At 33.7% G+C, this 19,236-nt stretch overlaps 2 protein-coding genes across 2 annotated transcripts; both read right to left on the bottom strand.

The window, feature by feature from the left end:
* Window positions 1-748: 748 nt before the first annotated feature.
* Window positions 749-5,306, bottom strand: LOC142631811 (protein CHAPERONE-LIKE PROTEIN OF POR1, chloroplastic). Its single transcript, XM_075806132.1, has 5 exons — window positions 5,048-5,306; window positions 4,804-4,889; window positions 2,334-2,716; window positions 1,118-1,194; window positions 749-1,017 (listed from the first exon to the last, which is right to left on the bottom strand). Exons 1-5 carry the CDS (start codon window positions 5,113-5,115, stop codon window positions 867-869), a joined length of 765 nt encoding a protein of 254 aa, XP_075662247.1. The 5' UTR covers window positions 5,116-5,306; the 3' UTR covers window positions 749-866.
* Window positions 5,307-7,364: 2,058 nt separating this feature from the next.
* LOC142631771 (putative acyl-activating enzyme 17, peroxisomal) lies at window positions 7,365-16,610 on the bottom strand. The gene is made up of 14 exons (XM_075806082.1): window positions 16,252-16,610; window positions 15,045-15,174; window positions 14,666-14,934; window positions 13,297-13,501; window positions 12,855-12,895; window positions 12,636-12,761; window positions 12,235-12,308; window positions 10,819-11,039; window positions 9,555-9,649; window positions 9,171-9,387; window positions 8,911-9,036; window positions 8,737-8,835; window positions 7,747-7,959; window positions 7,365-7,652 (listed from the first exon to the last, which is right to left on the bottom strand). Exons 1-14 carry the CDS (start codon window positions 16,506-16,508, stop codon window positions 7,542-7,544), a joined length of 2,184 nt encoding a protein of 727 aa, XP_075662197.1. The 5' UTR covers window positions 16,509-16,610; the 3' UTR covers window positions 7,365-7,541.
* Window positions 16,611-19,236: the final 2,626 nt, after the last annotated feature.

Raw genomic sequence — 19,236 nt, 5'->3', positions numbered from 1 at the left:
ACTCAATCAATTTTAATATCCATTTTAAAATCCAACTTAATTGTGAGTTTATTGAGATATTATTGTGTAATAAAATGTATTGAATTTTAAGTAAAAAAGCTGATATAAAAATCTTTTATTAGATGATGCAAATTTTTATTTACACCCCATCCTTCATGCTCTAATATTATGCTTTATTCGTAGTATAAGAACCACTAATAGACAAGGTTAAAAAAAAAATTGAAGGAATGACCAAATTTTGGTCACGTTGAGAAAACAGTTTTTAAGGAACGCAACTTTTCCCTTTCCCCAACCCCCAAAAAAGGTTTGAGCTTTATTTATCAGGGGCCAAATACATCCTAACTAAATCAATTCTAGAAATCAGTACCTAAAATGACCATGTTACCAACTCAACTTGCATCAGTTATGTGGGCCTAACTGTTTGGATTGAGAGGGAGAAAGGAAGAAAGTAAAATAAAGTAGAGTAAATTTTACCTAAAATTAGCCTATTTTCGGCTAATTCTACTCTACTTCCCTCCATTCCCTCTCATTCCCCCTCCCATCCAAGCGGGCCATAAAGTGCCCCTTCGTTTACCATGGATTCAAATGTCAGGGCAGTAGACATTTGTAAGCTGTTTCAAGAAAATGATTCTCCTCCCAAATCGTTCACTTGGCAACTCTGCCTTGTAATTGTGCACTTGAAACATGAAAAGATTGAAAAATAAATCAGCAGATCATTGCACGCACATACACAAGAAAAAAAAAAGGGTTGGCTACTCAAAATTCAATCAATATAGGAAGGTTGTAAGGAATGTTCTCGTCCACAATTTGCTACAATTTGCTGATAACACGTAAAAACGAATGGTGATGATAGTGTAATCAGAATGTTACTTGAGAAAAGTACAAGCAAGAAACAAAAATAAGTATACGACTAGTGATGTTAAAAGCTCAAGAGTCCATGTTGGGTGCAATAGAAGCGCAGGAATATTGGGGACCAGGAGAGAACCAGATACCCAGCCGATCACAAGAGCACCAAGTCTGTGATGGAGCAAACAAACATGTCAGTATCTAAAAGCAAATGAAAAAGAAAATAGGTTGAAATTTGATAATTTTTTGTTACTATTTGCATGTAACATACCCAATAATGAAGGCCCTGGCCAAGCTCTTTGTTTTCTCGTTGAGGAAATAAATGCAAGCTGCCAAAGAAACTGCGACCTGCGTGGAAAGATATTTTATTTTATTTTTACTTTGTTAATGTTGAGTTTAGGGTGGGGGGAGGGGGCAGGGAAAGAAAGCTACGATCCATATAGCACATGTTCAAAAAATATAATTGCTGTAAGTGAAGGGAAAGAAAGACCATGAATATCCTAATGCAATGGTGAGAGATGGGAAGGATTTGGAATTCAGTTCTTATCATTGTCCAAGAAAAGGAGCAGAAGAAACAATCAACAATTACTGAAAATTATCCTAGAATATTCAAGTCTAGAAGAGAGGGCAGGCATTTGACGATTGAAGCAAGGTTTATCTGAGATCCTTAAGGTCTGTGTGAAGACAAAGCCATGCTACAGAAGGAACTCGCCATATATCTTTTAAATTTGAACCATGCTGGCTCATGACACTGAGGTGCATTATATTCAAAGAAAGTCCGTTTATATTACTGTTTCCAGGACCTTCTGGTTTAACTTCTTGTTGCTTTACATAGATTCCAAACCATGATAAATCTTAAAAGCTTCCCTTTTCTTTTTAATCAAAGATCCCTAAGATCTAAATCCTGTAGCCCACCTATTCTAGATTGTAGTTCACCCTAATTTCAAAATAAAGGGCTGTCTCATCACCTAATTATTTTGTTCCCAAATAGTTTTTACAAACATACTAATTCCTACAAGATAAGCTTGGATATGCCTCAGGATCAGTAGATGGTCCACCAAGGTGACTGCCCAAAACCCTACACATTGGATTAAATTGACTCTCTTTTTTTTTGATAAAATAAAAGAAAAGAATGGTTGGCTGATCTTCCCTTACACCAGGATAATGTCATCCTAATGAGGCGAGTTCGGCATCCATTAACCCCATGCAATGCCATTGGTTTTTCCAGTTTTCAACAATTTGAACACCATTTGATTGCATGACATCAAACTAGCAGTTATTAATTGCTCCACATTTTATTAAGGCAGCTTATTTGGATAAAGTAATTTATTACAGAGAACAAGCAAGTTGAAACTGCCCTCCAATTCATAGAACTGGACATAATTGGAAGGGAAGACATCACTTTGACCCAAAAAATGATGCATTGTTCCTATAAGGTTCCATTTAAAATAAAAATTGAAAATCAAGACACAAAATATAGAACAAACCTGGAAAGCAGGTCCACCCTCAGCAGAATTCATGATACTCCAGCCACCCATAAATGCAAACAGGAACAATCTTCTAAAAATGACATCAGTTGGAGGAAGTTCCACAAAATTGAGCAAGTTCTTAATCCAAGGTGGAGATTCTTCTACTTTCTTCTTCAACTTGGTTTTCAAATTAATCTTGGTTTTCTTCCTCTGTTGGAAACTGTCCATCAGTATTTTCTCAAATGCAGCTTCTATTGATTCCGCACTTCTCTCATGGCCAGAATATTGCTCCAAAAGAAAATTGCGCGAGCCCCAAATTTCTTCCTCAGAGGCATCACGGCTAATACCAAGGCGTCTATAAGGATCCCACACTCTCGTTCGAGGAAATTTTTGGACATTACCTATAGAAAAATGAAAATAAAATAAAATTAGGATACATCTTTTGATGTAATCAACAGTTTGGCAGTATAGAGAGATTGCAGAAACAAGTGAAACTGCAACATGTTACAAGCATATAAAATTATATAACTAAGAGCTGCAAATTTTAGAGCAAAATTATCAATGGTTCACACACAAATAACATGCCGCCTCAACAATTACAAATTTCAATTTACAAAAATACTTTAAACTCTTCCATTCCACCAACAAATGAGAGAAAATTACGTACAGGAGTAATGCAAATCAAGTTGAAAAATAAGAGGGTATATATACACTTAATTGCTAAGAACCTGCAAGGTAAAATAGATTATGCTGCACTTTTGTTATATGGTATACGACTCCCCATAATTGCAATACAAGTTAACGGACCAGAGAAGGCAAGTAAAGTTTTTGAAAAATATGAATATATTCAAGATAGTTCACAAATGATGAGCTTTAGGTTATTATTCCTTGAGTTTGTCGTTGATTCACTTTCATCTCGCATAAAGTGGACCCTATTTTTGGGAATGAAATGTTGGATTTGGGTTGAGTAAATTAGTTTCACTTCCACTATTTAGGATCTGAGGTAATGATACTTCATAAGGCTTTAAGAATTGGACTGTGATGGGAAGCTAAGGGGAGATATTCAGGACAAATAATTGAGATTTCCGAGAAATATCCACAAGGATGCTTTAGAAAATTCCCCTAAAGAATATAGTAACTCCAAAATGTGACGTCCTTCATGAAAAACGCCAACCAAACAGTTTCCACACCACTCAAACTACCAAAAAAACAAAGACTTTGCCCTTGCTTTCTTATCCTATAAATACCCATCACTACTTTCACATCCATGACCTACACCTACCATTTCATATACTAAAACCACCAAAACCATTATCAATATTACACACACACACACATACACACTTTCACTACACATGGAAACTCCTTCTTGGCCTTCACTCACTTTGGCATGGCTAGCAACCATAGCCCTCATCCTCCTCTCCTACTATCTACGCCGCTGCAAAGTTAACTTACCGCAAAGTTAACTTACCGTCGGGGCTCACAATCGAGTCCACCGTCTCGTCAGTGTACTTCTTTCCGAGCACCATCTGGCTGATCACATTGAGACTCACGGTTGTGAGATTGTCTTTCAATAAAACAACCTCATTTGAGGACTTGTACAAGTCTCTAAGGCAAGCATTCATTTCCTCCCTATGTATGTACTCATAGGACTCTAAGCATTTTGCACTAAAAAGTTCCATTAGGCACATTCTACGGGCCTGGCGCCAATATGGGCCATAAGGGGACCAAGTGATGTCGGAATAGTTATAGGTTGTGTGTTTACCTGCAGCAATTTTGGGCCTCGAGGCAAAGGTGACATCATGGGTTTTGAGAAAGGCCTTAGCCATTTCGACAGAAGAGCCCACAATCACGGGGAATGACCCAAAACGGAGTTGCATGATGGGCCCATATTTTTGGCTGAGTTCGTGGATGGATCGGTGAGGAAGTGGGCCTATAAGGTTGAGGTTTCCGATGATCCACCGTCTCCCCATTGCAGCGGCACATAATGCACCAGTCAACAAAATCCAACCCTCTACCTCTCAAATTGTCACTTGTAAGAATCCTATCCCATACAGCAGTCCACACAAAGAAGAAAACACGCGGAGGAACCTTAACCTTCCAAACACCTTTCCAAGGGAAAATAATGGGCAAGGACTTCTCAACTTATTGTAAAACGATCAGATATCAAAATCCCCATACTTTGTCCCGGAAGATACATACTATTGATTTCAAAAAAAAAAAAAAACCATTACAGGAAAAGCCCCACTTGAGCCATATTTCTCCTCTACAATTACAAGCACATACCTTAATACAGACACATTTACAAGATAATTCATAGTTTCCATGACCAGAAAACTTTCCCGGGAAAATTCTACAACTCAAAATTATATCCCAGTAAAACAAACAGTGTTTACTGCTTTAAAGTTTATATTCCTTTAAAAAAAAAAACAATTTTCATGTAAAGACAAAAATGATTTGATTTTCTAAAATTGAAATGTATAGATACCTCCGAATGGTGTATCCACAGCACATCTAGGGCTTGAAAAATTGGCGAAATGCGCTCTTGGGTTCTTCTTATTGCCGCGGAAGAAACTGCAAAATCCCACAAAATGAAAATAAGATACTAGTTTTTCTTTCTTTTATTGATTTAGCAAGAAGAAATTGCAGGAAGGAATTGAAAAAAAAAATGAAGAAGAAGAGAAATTAGAGAGAAGATTTGGGGATTTGATTAGAGAAAGAGAGAGACTTACGGCTTAGGAGGAAGGAATGGAGTAGAGAGAGGAGTAGTAGTAGGGTTAGAGAGGAAAAGGGAAGCCATGATGGGCTAATTGTTGAAGTGTTACAGACAAAACCCTAGTTCTAATTGGACGCCATTGAAGCTTTCTTAATTCTTATCGCTGCGATGTGATGTTAAGACTCAAAAACCGCCTTCGGGTAGCTGGAGAGGGGAGAGCTCTCATATTTTGGGGGACCTGTGGTTTTAAGCCACACAGTCACACGAAATTATAAATAAAAAATACAAAGATAAAAATTTTATATTTATTTATTTATTTATAAAAGTTTTTTTCTTTCTCAATCTGACTGATTTCAAAAAAAAATAAGAAATTTAATAAATGTAGGGAACCTTAAAAAAAAAGGAAGTTCTGAATTCTGAAACTATTTATTTGAAACGAATTTAGATAATAATTGTGAGAAAAAAATGCTGAGAAGGTAAGATGATAGAGAATGAAGAAGGTCCAGTGTCCAATTGTACTAGACCCATTGAGATAATGTTATATGTCATCCGGATTGGCACAATGCAACTGAAAACAATATCAAATTCAAGTCCAAAATGATAAATTAATTAATTAATTAAAATTTATCAAGGGTTGTAATTTATCAAATTAAAAAGATTTTTACCTTTCAATCTAAGTCATAATGAATGCTATTGCACCCCATATCTCAATCTGTCTCAAATAAGCTCATTCTTCGTTAGTGAGATAAATCATTATCTTCTCAAAAAAAAATAAAAATAAACCCCACTTATTTAGCCTTCTTTATTTTATTTTTTCCTTTTAAAAAAAAAAAGATAAGTGATAATTCAAAGAAGATATGTCAAATTTAACATTAAAATGTCTATAAATATGAATGGAATAGGTTATTGGTTGCTTTAATTATTACTTTGTATAATTCTTATTTGTTTTCTTAATTAATTAATTTTATATTTATGAATCATTCATTTATTACTACTTTTTTTTTACCACTCCAATTTACCGCTCAAATGTTGAAAGTTTGAACCATGGATTTGTGGCCAAATTTTTTAAATAACTATAAAAATCAAACTATATCATTAATTTGTCAAGGTTTGAAACAAATTTGGTATATAACAAATCGAGTCCTTTGAACTTGATTTTGGAATGCTAAATCGAGTCCCTTGAACTCGATTTCAACCTCATTTGTAGCTGATGTGGACACCTAGTCCACGTCGGCATAGAAATCAAGTCTCGTGGACTCGAGTTTTGTCAAATAGAATTCAAGTCCATAGGACTCGATTTTATACCACTTAAACCCAGAAATCAAAACGCTGAAGAACCAGAGGTGAAAACCCAGGCAAAACCCAGAGATCAAAACGCCGAAGAAGAAATCCAGAAATCAAACACCGAAGCAAAACCTAGAGATCAAAACGCCGAAGCAAAACCCAAGCGCCGATTCTGACCAAACCCAGGCAACGAAAACTTCAAGCGATGGAAATCAGATCGTGGTTTCTCGCCACCGCTCCAATGGAGGAGAAGAACACCGAGTGGAGTCAGAACCGCACTTTTCTCGTATTTCTTTACCAACCCAGAAAACAAGAAGGTTACACTCTTCCCTTTCTACTTTGATTCAAAATCTTCTTCAAATTTCTGGGTAGAAATCTTCTTCAATTTCTTTACCGCTGTTGTTTGAGGTTTTGAGGAAGCAGTTAGATCTTAGATGCAGTTAGACTGTCTTAGGTTTTCGGGGCTTGGAAGAAAGGAGTGGAACAGCAGATTGAGAAAGAAAAGGACGGCAGATGGAGAAAGAAACGAGAAAGAAAAGAAAAAGAGTGAAGGTAGAAGATGACGAAAATTGAGTTTTGAAGACTCGATTTTCACGTGGATTTTTTTATCCACATCAGCTACACACCTCATGCAAATTGAGTCTTTTAAACTCGATTTGCTACGGTAAAATCGACCCCAACAAACTCGAGTCATTAGATAGTCAAACCAGAGGGACTTTAAAAAGTTCAAATTCAATCCAATCAACCATGATGGTCATAGTTATTTAAAAAATTTGGCCTGGTTTTGTTGAAGAAACAAGTCACTGGCGAATATGGGAGTTGGTGAAGATTAGCTGACCTCTGTGAACTTTGAATGTTAGTTAGGGTGGTAGGCTTAATAAATTATCTAACGCATGGTCATTATAAGCTTAGGTTGTTCACTTGTTGGAACAAAATCAGATCACCATTACTCACTAGTTTGTATATTCTGAGAATTTCTACGTTACTATTTTTTTTTTTTCATCAAATGTCATTTCGAGTAGAGCTGCTGAGTTTGAACCACCCAAAAATGTAGAAAAACTGTCAATATATAATAAGCTCTCCTTTTACATTATTCATTCACTCTAGTTTATTTTTTGTTCATATTTCGTGGGATAGAGACCCTTGTACATGGTTATTTTACACTTTAAATGAGCCTGAATATACCGGGCAAAGTGAATTCATCAAGAATAACATACATCCATTCTTCATAACTTAGGATTTCGGTCACCTTGAGCAAGTTGCTGCCTCAAAACCCTTCTCATAACCTTATTTGATGCTGTCCTTGGAAGAGAGGAGAGAGGCACAACTTGAGAAACCTACAAAATTGAGTTTACAAGTTAGCATGTTTCTCTAAAATGTGTCACATATTTTAACAGAAGGGGCAACTGTGTGCAGAGCAAAAATCAATACCCTGAATAGAGGATTTAGTTTTTTCTGCACTGCTGAGTTGAAAGATATCCTCAACTGATTTAAGTCAGCCTTCGTGTTTTCTAAATCCTTGAATACAACAGCAATTACCAACTGCTCAGGCCCTCCTCCAGAAGGAGGCACCCCAATGGCAGCCGTCTCAAGGACACTGTTATCAGCTGCATTACATATGCGTTCAATTTCAACAGAACTCACCTGCCCAAACAGAAGGGAACACATAATTTCATTGATAAAGATGTAATTCAGTTATACATCCAAGAAATATATTTATCCCCATACAAGGCAAGTGTTCTGAATAAACATGAAGTACAACATTAACAGAATATACATTATATCTTGTATCTCACAAAAATGTGCAGGTGGGTCAAGCATCATAGTTTCTAAAGCAAAAGATCTTGATTTTTCTTATACTTTTATCATTATTATTATTTATTGACATATGTAGGAGGCACACCATATTTTGTGCATGATACCAACAAAAGAAAAATGGCGGAGGGGGTTGGGAGACCATAATTATTTGAGAAAAAACCTTAAATTTGACTACCTAGAAGCAACCTATTGTTTGTGCATGATACTAGCACCAAAAATAGTAATTTAAGTGTCAACAGAACTCGGAGAAATGAAGAAAAGAAAATCACTCTACTCACTCCCTTGCCAATATGCATGAACATAAACATGAACGACAATTCCAACCTGTGAAAAGGTATCACACATGACACAGTACCGGTATATCAACAAAACATTTTATTGATGCTTTATAGAAAATTTAGAAAAATCTTGAGAACAAAATTGTGAAGAAAACAGTAAGATTTAGAAGTTTCTCTAACAGAAAGTCATGATGCACCTCTCCTGAATACTTTCAAATTCATCAACAAGTATTGTTTTCCCAAGTGTCCAAATATTTGTCAAATTAATTTCAACAATAGCGTTGCATCAGTAAGCAAATCATATTCCATTAGACACTATTTGTACCTTGATACCTCCAAGATTCATTGTATCATCTGCACGACCATGTGCATGATAGTATCCTCTAGAAGTGCGCTCAAACACATCCCCATGCCTTCGTAATACCTGCATAAGAAAATCCAACTGCTTCAAGAGGCCTAGACACCAAACTATTATGAAGATGGAGAAGAATTCGCTTACCCTTCCTTTCCAAAGGGGCATTCCCTTAAAGTAGACATCATGATGGTCAGCATTCAGCAGTTTATTAGAAGCCCCAAACATGAGGGGACCAAGTGCCAATTCACCAATCCCTGGTACATTCTCTGGCTAAAATAGACAAAGATGACAGGATTATCTTGATTACATTGCATTAAAGTATGATAAAAAAGAAGGATGAACTAAAAATTCATCAAGATGATTAAACCTTTCTCCCCCTTAAAAATAAGGTTATTGGTTCTTACAATGGGATTACCGTCACTGCCAAGAATAAACAAACTGCAACCCATAGCTGGTGTGCTAAAAGCAGCCAATGATTGAGCCTGCAAAAATGAACCAGTAATAAATCCACCACCAATCTCCGTGCCACCACAATATTCAATGATAGGCTTGTAGCACGCTCTCCCCATCAGCCATAGGTATTCATCAACATTAGATGCCTCACCAGTGGAGCCAAAGCAACTGCCACATTTCAAAATTACAAATACAGCTTGAAACATCCAAATTTGGGATAAAAATCCATAGTTGCGCAACCTAACTTCATCTAAATATAATACACAAGTAGAAACGCACATACACTTATATGGTACTTTAACAAGATGAAGGGTCATAACTTCAAGTTAACCTACCGGATAGCAGACCAATCATAGCCAGCCATACAATTTGTACTTTTCCATGCCCGAACAATACTTGGGATGACACCAAGCATAGTCACTTTAGCATCCTGCATGGAAGTATTCCATTTGGGGAAAATTATAAATAATCAAATCAAATCCAGAATACTCTAATAATAAAACGTGTAGCATAAATGTTATGAACCTCTAAACATATAGCAATAAATGCTACTTCAACATCCTATGTGTTACACAAATTTCCTTTCAAAGTCCTCAACCAATTAGTTTTTTTTTTTTTTTTTTTTGGGAAGGGGGGGGGATGTTAAAAAGCAGTTAAAACATACAAAAGTAGGGAAAATTTAAGGAATACTATATACATGGTCAAGACCACAGGAGAGGTAAAAGTTGCCTCTCTGACAGCCCCTTAACAGCATGCTGCAGCATTCATATGTTGCTAAAACTGCACCGATTCATGACTTTTCCATGCTCGTCAAAAATCAATGCATGGAATGACAAGTTTTTCTCTAAATATTTATTATATCTTTAACTTAGTGATTTTTTATTGGACAAAGTTTAGCTACAAAATTAGTTGTAGCCTAAGGCTACAACCTTACTTAATAAAATAAATATTATTACATATTTTGAAAATCTAACTGTTAAATTAAATATTGTTTACACTCTTAATACATATGTCAAGTTTTGTGTCAATTGGAAATTATTTACTATATAATCTATAAACTTATATTTTATGTATAATTTTAAACTACAAAAACTTGTAATTTAAACAATTTATTGATAATATAGCAATTGATCTTTAATTTTCTAGAAATTTTGCAAGCATAAAAGATATAAGAAAAAGATGTAATCCAATGGTAGATTTGTCAAAATGCACCTAAAATAAAAAAAAATTGAGTAAAGTTGTAGCTTTAAGCTACAACAAATTTTGTAGCTAAATTTTGGGTGAATTTAGGTAAAGCACCACCCTCCTCCCAAAAACAAGAGGGAAAAAATATACAAATTAAAAAAAATAAAAATGAAAATGAAAATCTGTCACCTTATACCTTAATGTACTTAAATCTCAAAGTTAGAATTGGAGGCCTTCTCATCATATTAGTTGCACATATCTATAATGAGGTGATTGACATATTATGGCACTTAACAAATATAACGCTTTGGGTAACTCCGTGTAAAACTAAGAAGTTATAAAAGTATGAAAATTCACAGATGAGAAAAAAAACTTAGAACAAGCCTATTAGCTAAACATAATTCAAAATTTCACCTGAACAAACTTGGCAAAGCCAGAGCCAAGGGGAGATCCATTATACAACGCCATGGAAGCCCCATTTAACAATGACGCATATACTAGCCAAGGACCCATCATCCACCCAAGATTGGTGGGCCAAGCAACGACATCACCTTTATGGATATCCAAGTGGCACCATGCATCTGCAGCAGCTTTCAAAGGTGTTGCACTGGTCCAAGGAATTGCCTTTGGCTCACCTAAAACAGAAAATAAGTGCAGTTAAGCATTTCAAAGAGTTAATTTAGTATTGGAACCGAATCAATTATTTTCCCCAATTGTGCTCTATTTTTCCCTTAAAAAAATACTTACAGGTTCCATGCATTCCATAATGATGGAATCTGTATGCACATGTTCAAACTATAATAATGCTCCTGCATACAGAGATGTGAGACTCTCAAAGTTAACCTTTTCTGTCAGATTCCTCAGTTATTAGCCAAATCAGCTAGAATTTTTCCTCTAGTTCTTAATCCTCTTGATAAGAAATGAAGAGAAGAGCTGCACAACCTTTATTCCAGACCATCAAGGTGCTTTCTGCTAAACTTTTATTTGCTTAAACACTTGTAAAGTACCACTAAAAGCTGGTCAATTTGATAATTAGCAAACTCCTTAAATACATAATTTAACATCAAATCTTCCAAGAACATGATTAATCTATTTATTTTTCTCATTTCTATACCACTCTTGTGTTTGTATTCTTCAACCTTTGTTCTCTTTCCTTTTTTATTTTATAATTATTTTTAAATAACTTATTTGCACCCTTTGAACAAAGAGGACTCTCAGCTAGTCTTAAATTCTAATGAGACCTCATTAAGGAAAAAGGCTTTGAATGAACCAGCAACAAATTAGTCAAAACCCACTTGAGAGAGAAACTAACAGACTTACACCAGCAAAACAACAATATCCATCAGATTAAAAGCAACTGGCAGAAATCTCTTCAAGTTCAGAAGACATTCATATTAAAGATTACTTTTATCAAACTTCCTATTCATACTTTCTCTATCAAATCTTATACACTTTTAAGTATCCATTCTGTTCTAATGTATGCACTAGCTAAAAAGTAATTGATCAAGACCACCTGAAACCAATATATTTTTGACACTCCAATATTAAAAAATCATGCTGGGCAGTCACTAGGAAGAGACTGTCATCCAGTACGATGAAATGCCTCCCAGTTATGAGCCATCAAGAAATTTTGAGTATTCAAAAGTTCATATGACTTTCAAGTTGTGGCACCAATTTTTATTTTATGCAGGATGAAGATTGGCACCCAAATTAAATTCGAAACCTTTGAATTGACAAACACTTAAACATTTGGTCCTTCTAGAAAATTCCATTTTGCTATGTTAAAAATGAAATAAAAAATATAAAGAAAGCTTTATCTTTTTAAGTTACCTGTAGTTCCGGATGAGAAAAGGATGTTTGTAAATGCTTCTACTGGTTGTTCTACAGCAGCAAATTCACACTCTCTGCCCATTTGATATGAAACATGATTGTTTTAAGAATATTACTCAAGTATTTTTGAAAATATACATTAGATGATTTTTTTTTTTACCTAATGAGCGGATAAATATGATGTGAAGCGCATTTAACACACTAACATAAAAAATAAAATAAAAATAAATTTAAAAAAAAAAACAAATTTAACTGGTTGATGAAACAATTTAAGGAGAAGCTAAGCAAAGCAGAAAGAGAAATATAAATACATACATACAGACATATATAGATATATAGCATAGATGCTTGCTGAAAACTAAAAAGACAACATAAATCAAATATTACTATGAAGTGCATACTTGAAATGTTTAACTCTTCCTAGAAAATCATGCCAAGAAATGTCGCCATCCCGCAATTTCATGCTAAAGCTAGAACCTCTGGCGGGAATGACAACTGCCACTGGTGACTGAGCCTCCACAATTCTACTGCAGGACTGAAAAAACACTGTGAGGTTGATTGTCCAAGCATATAGAAAAAGTAGATAGTTAGATCATATAGTAGAAAAATTAAAGCTTCACCTGTACAAGGGTATACTTTTGTCACCACGAATAATCAAATCCTGACAAAATGGAAAGAAAAAAATTATGAAGAATGAAGATGATGAAGCAAGGATTGCATAAAATCTTTGAGACACATGCACTAAAAACAAGCGGCTCAACAAGATGCTCATTCTTGATCCAAAAGTGATAAGTTCAACAGCTCATAAACATATCATCTTACTGAACTCTGACATATCTTAATGCAAAACTCATAGATAGGTGCCTTGAGTTGCAGAGAACTTATTCAAGTAAAATAAGCATTTGAAAATGGAATACAAGCACAATGTTCCAGAAAATATATTATTTAAAAAAAAAAGCTCCAAAAAATACTTGAAAACATTTTTTGCTTAGACATTGTTCAGAAAAAGACAAATCCATAAAAACAAAAATTCAAGATGAAATGTTTGAAAAGAGTAATAACCTGAGTAAATATGGCCTTTGCTTCTGATATTTTCAGCCTTGTTGATATTTCAAGTGGAGCAAAACTATCAGCTATCGACACAACTACATAGCCAGCCAAAACAATAGCTAGGTAGGTTACCACAGAATTGACATTCATTGGCATATCAATTGCAATTGCAGATCCTTTGTCCAAACCCAGTGTTTTGATTGCATGTGCAACTAACCTACATATTATAGTGCCAACAGAATCCTTGAGTTTCAAATGTTTAAAGATTTAAAGTTTGAAGGTAAACAAATTGAAAAATACATCTCTGAAAACCTTAAAACATAAAAATATGCTACTCTTCCACAGTATAAAGCCAGCAAATTTACTCTAGAAATAGAAGAATTTAACCATAGAAGTTTACCATCTAAGCCTTCTTACTGCTTCAGTTAAACATATACAGTTAGTCATTTACTCATTAACTTGAGGAGCATAACTTAACAAACTTCAGAATTATGAGATGAAAATGGAGCTTTTAGAACCACCTAATTAGAGAATGCTTAAAGCTATCGTGCCATTAGAAGATCAAGTTTTTATGTTTGCTGATGTTAAATAACATCAATGCTCCCACAAAAAGCAACATGGCATTAATTAAATATGACCTGTCACTGAACTTGCATTGACCTACACATGACTTTTCAACACCAAAACAGATGTGAGAATCAAGCAGTGCTTCTGGAACTCAATTTTAGATATTCCCTAATGCAAATTAAAACACAAGCTATAAATGTGCACCATATACGAGGACTTGAATGAATGCATCAGTAACATATAAGTCATACATGATCTGCACTGCAAAATTTAGAGAGATAAGTACAAATCAAAAAAAACTTGTGAAATATCATTGCAAAATACGTATTAACGTTTAATCAGGTAATCATGATGGCTTAACATCCGAGTAAGAACAAGATGATAAAAGATACAAAAAATATGGTGTAGAAAAATAGAGAGAAGACCTTAGTATGCATAACACAAAAGCAGGCTGCATGTTCACACACATTGCACACCATCAGTCTGCAAGAAGAGGCTATTACAATGACATCCAATGATGCCATACTACCTGTAATAAGTTGTTCTGAACAAATTTGGATGTATATATTTTGCACTGCAGAATAGTGGGCATGCCAAAAACAATATGTACTTAAAGCCATATAAATATACTAACAAGCTATTTGCAGCATGCAGATATCAGTGCATGTCTATTTTCCATGATTGCAAGATGTGCCCGTTAACACAGCATCAAAAACATTTTTCAAAGAAGTTAATTAGCATCGGACAACCTAATTATAGTAATTATCACAATGACTTCAACCAGAAAAATTGAGTAGGATTAAAAGTAGCATACCAAACCTCTGCACGAAATTCCCGGACGGTCATCCTATTTACAGGCAAAATATCATCCCCTTCATCACGCCATATTATTGCTATATCCTCCAAACTTCTCTTGCTATTTAAACTCAAGCAATTCTCTGCTGGATTCAAAAAAGCTTCAGGAAGCCACTGACCACCTGGGTATGACGAATGGCTTTCCCCAAATGGACTATCCCGTAAGATACATTGGGGAGGTACAGAAAAAGATATGCTCATTTCATCCAAAACAATTTTCCAATAAACCTAACAAATAAAGGAGAGGAAGCTAGATATATGAAATTGCTCACCATCCAAATTCATGCAAAATTATAAGTAAATATATAAAGGCAACCTTGCTATGTTACTAGTACTACCTCAGGGTTTGAGACTGAAAATTCCTGCAAGTCAGAGAAGCTTGATATGGGATCTTTATATTTTGAACCCAAAAACTCTTTTCCCTGCCTCTCCAATAGCTGGCCAACATTTGTTAAGATTGCAGTTTCACTGGTGATGCAACAACCAGCAGTCACACGTAAGGAAATCTATGTCCATAAAATTTCTTTTTCACTAGGAATATAACAAACAACCATAAATTTCATATATATGTACAGTACCACAGTTACATTATATATACAACAACAACAAAGCCTTAATTTAAATATTATTAATCAGTGTTAATAACAAAATTGATAAACAATTATATACTAATATTGCAATTGTCATACAAAAAAATCTAATATAATATAAAATCTAATTTATTTTTTCATACATAGTTTAATTTACTCAATTGGAAGATTAGCAAAATACACCTCAATATGAGTTTGTTTAGAATTTGAATCTAAATCATTATTATAATTTGGTTTTTCCCTAATCTCTATTGATTACACGCATATATTTCATATTATTAAAATAATAAAACAAAAAAAATCATAAATAATAACAATTATTCAAATTAAGAGATTAATCTAAATATATAGAATTTAAAAATATAATTTTATCCTTTAAAATAAATTGAGAAAAGAAATCAATATAAAAGTGTGATAAATATAGCAATATACTTGCAAAGTTGTATTCTCATGGTCTTGAATGCTCATAAAAATTTATGCAAAATTCAACATTTATTTCTCTTTTCTTTTAAGTAGTTAAAATTTGGTTCTATAGCAAAAATAAAGTGTTTGAAAGTTGAAATTGTGAAAAAAAATTAAAATAGAAGAGAAAAAGATTAGTGGAGGCTAAGGTTTTAATTTGATACAAAGGACATAAATATATATTTTTTTTAGAAAAAAAAAAAAATTGCCTCTTGAGAACAATGTGGTAAGGAAAAAAATATGTGGGTTTTAAGTAGGACCCTTGAAAACTTTGTTTCGTTTGGAAAAAAAGCCAAATAAGATTGCTTTATTCTCTAAGCCAAAAAAACCCAATTTAATCTACTAATTTGCTTGAAAATCATGAGTACATACAATATGAACATCTCAGCATATCAATAATTATGATAAAGTCAAGAACATCTGAACTGAAACAAGTATACTATATCCAAACTTGAAATGATAAGAGGAGTGAGAGAGAGAAGAGAGAGAATACGGGTCGGGTATCCAAGCAGGCGGGTCAGTGCCGTAGCCATTGTAGCAACCGTAATACATCATCTGGTGAAAAGAGAAAGGAAGGTCAGGGCTGAGGACACGGTCGCAGATACTCCGCCACGTGTCCGGCGTGTCGGGTCCGTAATTCCTCACGATCTCCGTTAGCCTCTCGTGGATTCTCTCAGCCGCTGCTGCAACAGTTCCAAGCGCTTCTTCTATGTCCCACCTCGTGATTCGGTCTAGAGCTTTGTAACCCATTTTATTCTTTCAATTTCTCTCTCTCTCACACACACACAAACACAAACACAAACACAGAGGAGAGATGAGCTAGCAGTAGATGATGATGGTCGGAGTTTTGTTTATAAAATATAATAGTATTTATTTGACGTTGGTGTTTTGTCATTTTGTATCTTTATCTTTTTAGTTTTTATTGTTATCTAGTAATTGGATGTTACAACTGTGCTGTAGTATCTTTTTTTATTTATGAGAAAGCAGTGGCGTACTATGTGAGAAGACTTTAAAGTACCAGAGAAAAGTGGTGGAACTATAGTACAACTGACGAGCGTCCGTTTTACACAAGACAGTTATAACAAAGTAGGTTTATATTTATTTACCAAAATTATTTTTATCATTACATATATGGGTATTTTATAATTAAAAAAAAATGTAATAATTCTAAATTATAATAAATATAAATTATTAACTTTTATTTTAAAAAAATTAGTAGCTTTTGAATACATTTGTGTAGTAACTTGGTTTTGGATATATATACATTTGTGTTTTTTTTTTCTTTTTGTGCATTAGAAGTGTGCATGGATCGGCTTGGGTCAGGTTAAAGGGATTTTTTGACCCAACCTACCATGATGAGTCAAAAAAAATTCAACCCAACCCAACTCATCATATAAGTCCAACTCAACCTAACCCACATGGGTCGAGTTGGGTTGGATTAAACCCATGGGTTGGACAATTTTTTATTATTATTAAATTGAGTAGAAAAAATATAAATATAAATATATTTTTTTTAAAAACCCAAAAATTAGTATCAATGTAACTCCTTAAAAACAAATAACACTAATGACTAAACAACAATAGTAATTAACTAGGTTTGTGTGAACTAATTGGCTTTTATATAGGATAGGAAGAGCTGGTTATTTTTAAAATTTTATTATTATTATTATTATTATTATTATTATTATTATTATTATTATTATTATATTAAATATATGGGTGGATCGGGTTGGGTTTGGCGGGTTTGAAATTTTATGACCCAAACCCAACCCGACCCGCTATAAAAAAAATTTTTGTAACCCAACCCAACCCACCAAAGCCTAAAAACCAACCCAACCCAACGAGTTAGGTTGGGTCGGGTCGGTTTTGGTGGGTTGGCTGCACACCCTTAGTGCATATAGTTTTTTGTTTGATTTATTTTGTATAGCAATTTATTTAATTGTTAGGTTGGATTAAAATTGATTGGTAGCTAATTTTGAGTGTAAATATATAATTTTCAATGTTAGTCACACCCTTAGATTTAATTTTAACAAAGCTGGAAATAGGATTATGGCTCAGTTGAAGTAAAAGATAATTCAAAATAGTATTAATTTCTTACAACACCAAGAATACCATTTGAGAAGTTCACCTATTCTCTAAGTTTAATATTAAGCGATGTAATTTTTTTGGTGCATCTTTTTTTTTTTTTTTTGAACCCAAGCCTTAAGGAATGAAATTTATTCCTTTTGGATTGTGAACTTTGTAATGACAGGAGAAGATATACTGGTCATAAAGTGTCACAATTATCATTTTTTTTTAAAATGAGAGTTATCATTTTTTTTTAAATCATAAAAGGCAGCCACTTAGTTCTAAAAGGTAGCTAGTTATTATACATCCATAACCATAACAAAAATTTCAAATGCTAAAGACTCTCCCATTCTAAAAGATAGGCACTTAAAAAAGCTATAAAAAATTATTCAAAAAAAAAAAACTAAGGAGGGCTGTTAACGTTACCATTCCTTTAATTTTAAAAAAGAAATGTATTCTCTTTTTCTATATAAATGAGCAATGAAAAGCACAGCAAAGGAAAATATTAAATTCATGCAAGAGATGTGTTTGAGAAAAAATGAAATTAAAGTGTAACAATTTCAATTAATTGAAAATGTAGTGTTACACAAATTAATAAATATAGGCATATATAGGTAGAATATTTTTTTTTTTAAATGGTCTTTAACAACTACTTGATAGATTGACTGCCACTTCGCTCACCCGAGTTCATCTAATATGCCTACTATGCAATTTAACAAAATTGTTGATATGTTACCCTAAAAAAAAATACATAAAAATAGAGAGTAGTGCTTAAATGTAAGAAAAACAATAGACAAAAATAATAGGAGAAAGAGAGAGCACCACTTAGAATACATACACTAAAATAATGAGTCAAACCCGATAACTACACACACACACACACACACACACACAAAAGGAAAAAAAAAAAAAAAAAGACAAATCAATATATATCATTCCCACTCTTTAAAAAATACTCATTAATTAGGGAATTCAATGACGACTAAACCATAACTCAAAAGGCTTTAAAAAAACCACATATTTAAGAGATCTATGCACCATCAATCTCATATCTGAAATTCAAATTCAAAACATGTACCAAAAAAAAAAAAGAAAAAAAAAAGAATGAATATATTGATACTAATTCAATCACTAACATTTTTTTTTTTTAAATTTTAAAAATGGAGTCTTAGATTTGAGTTTGACAAAATCTCACTCTAACCGAGCTTTTGTTTATGACTGACTTGGTTAATAAACCTAAATCAAACTAAATGACAAAATATAATAACAAAGGAGAGTCACGTACTACTACAGAGGAACCCAAAAACCAAGTGAAACTGAGTTCCCTACGCCTTTCTTATACAAACATTATTATTGTTTAACTGACATAATGTGAATATATACTTTCATAAAATAATAACACATTTCGAAA

This window comes from Castanea sativa, chromosome 4 (assembly GCF_040712315.1).
Source record: "Castanea sativa cultivar Marrone di Chiusa Pesio chromosome 4, ASM4071231v1".
NCBI classification, from domain to species: Eukaryota; Viridiplantae; Streptophyta; class Magnoliopsida; order Fagales; family Fagaceae; genus Castanea; species Castanea sativa.
The sequence above is the reverse complement of the archived record's forward strand: the minus strand, read 5'-3'. Positions and strand labels throughout refer to the sequence as shown.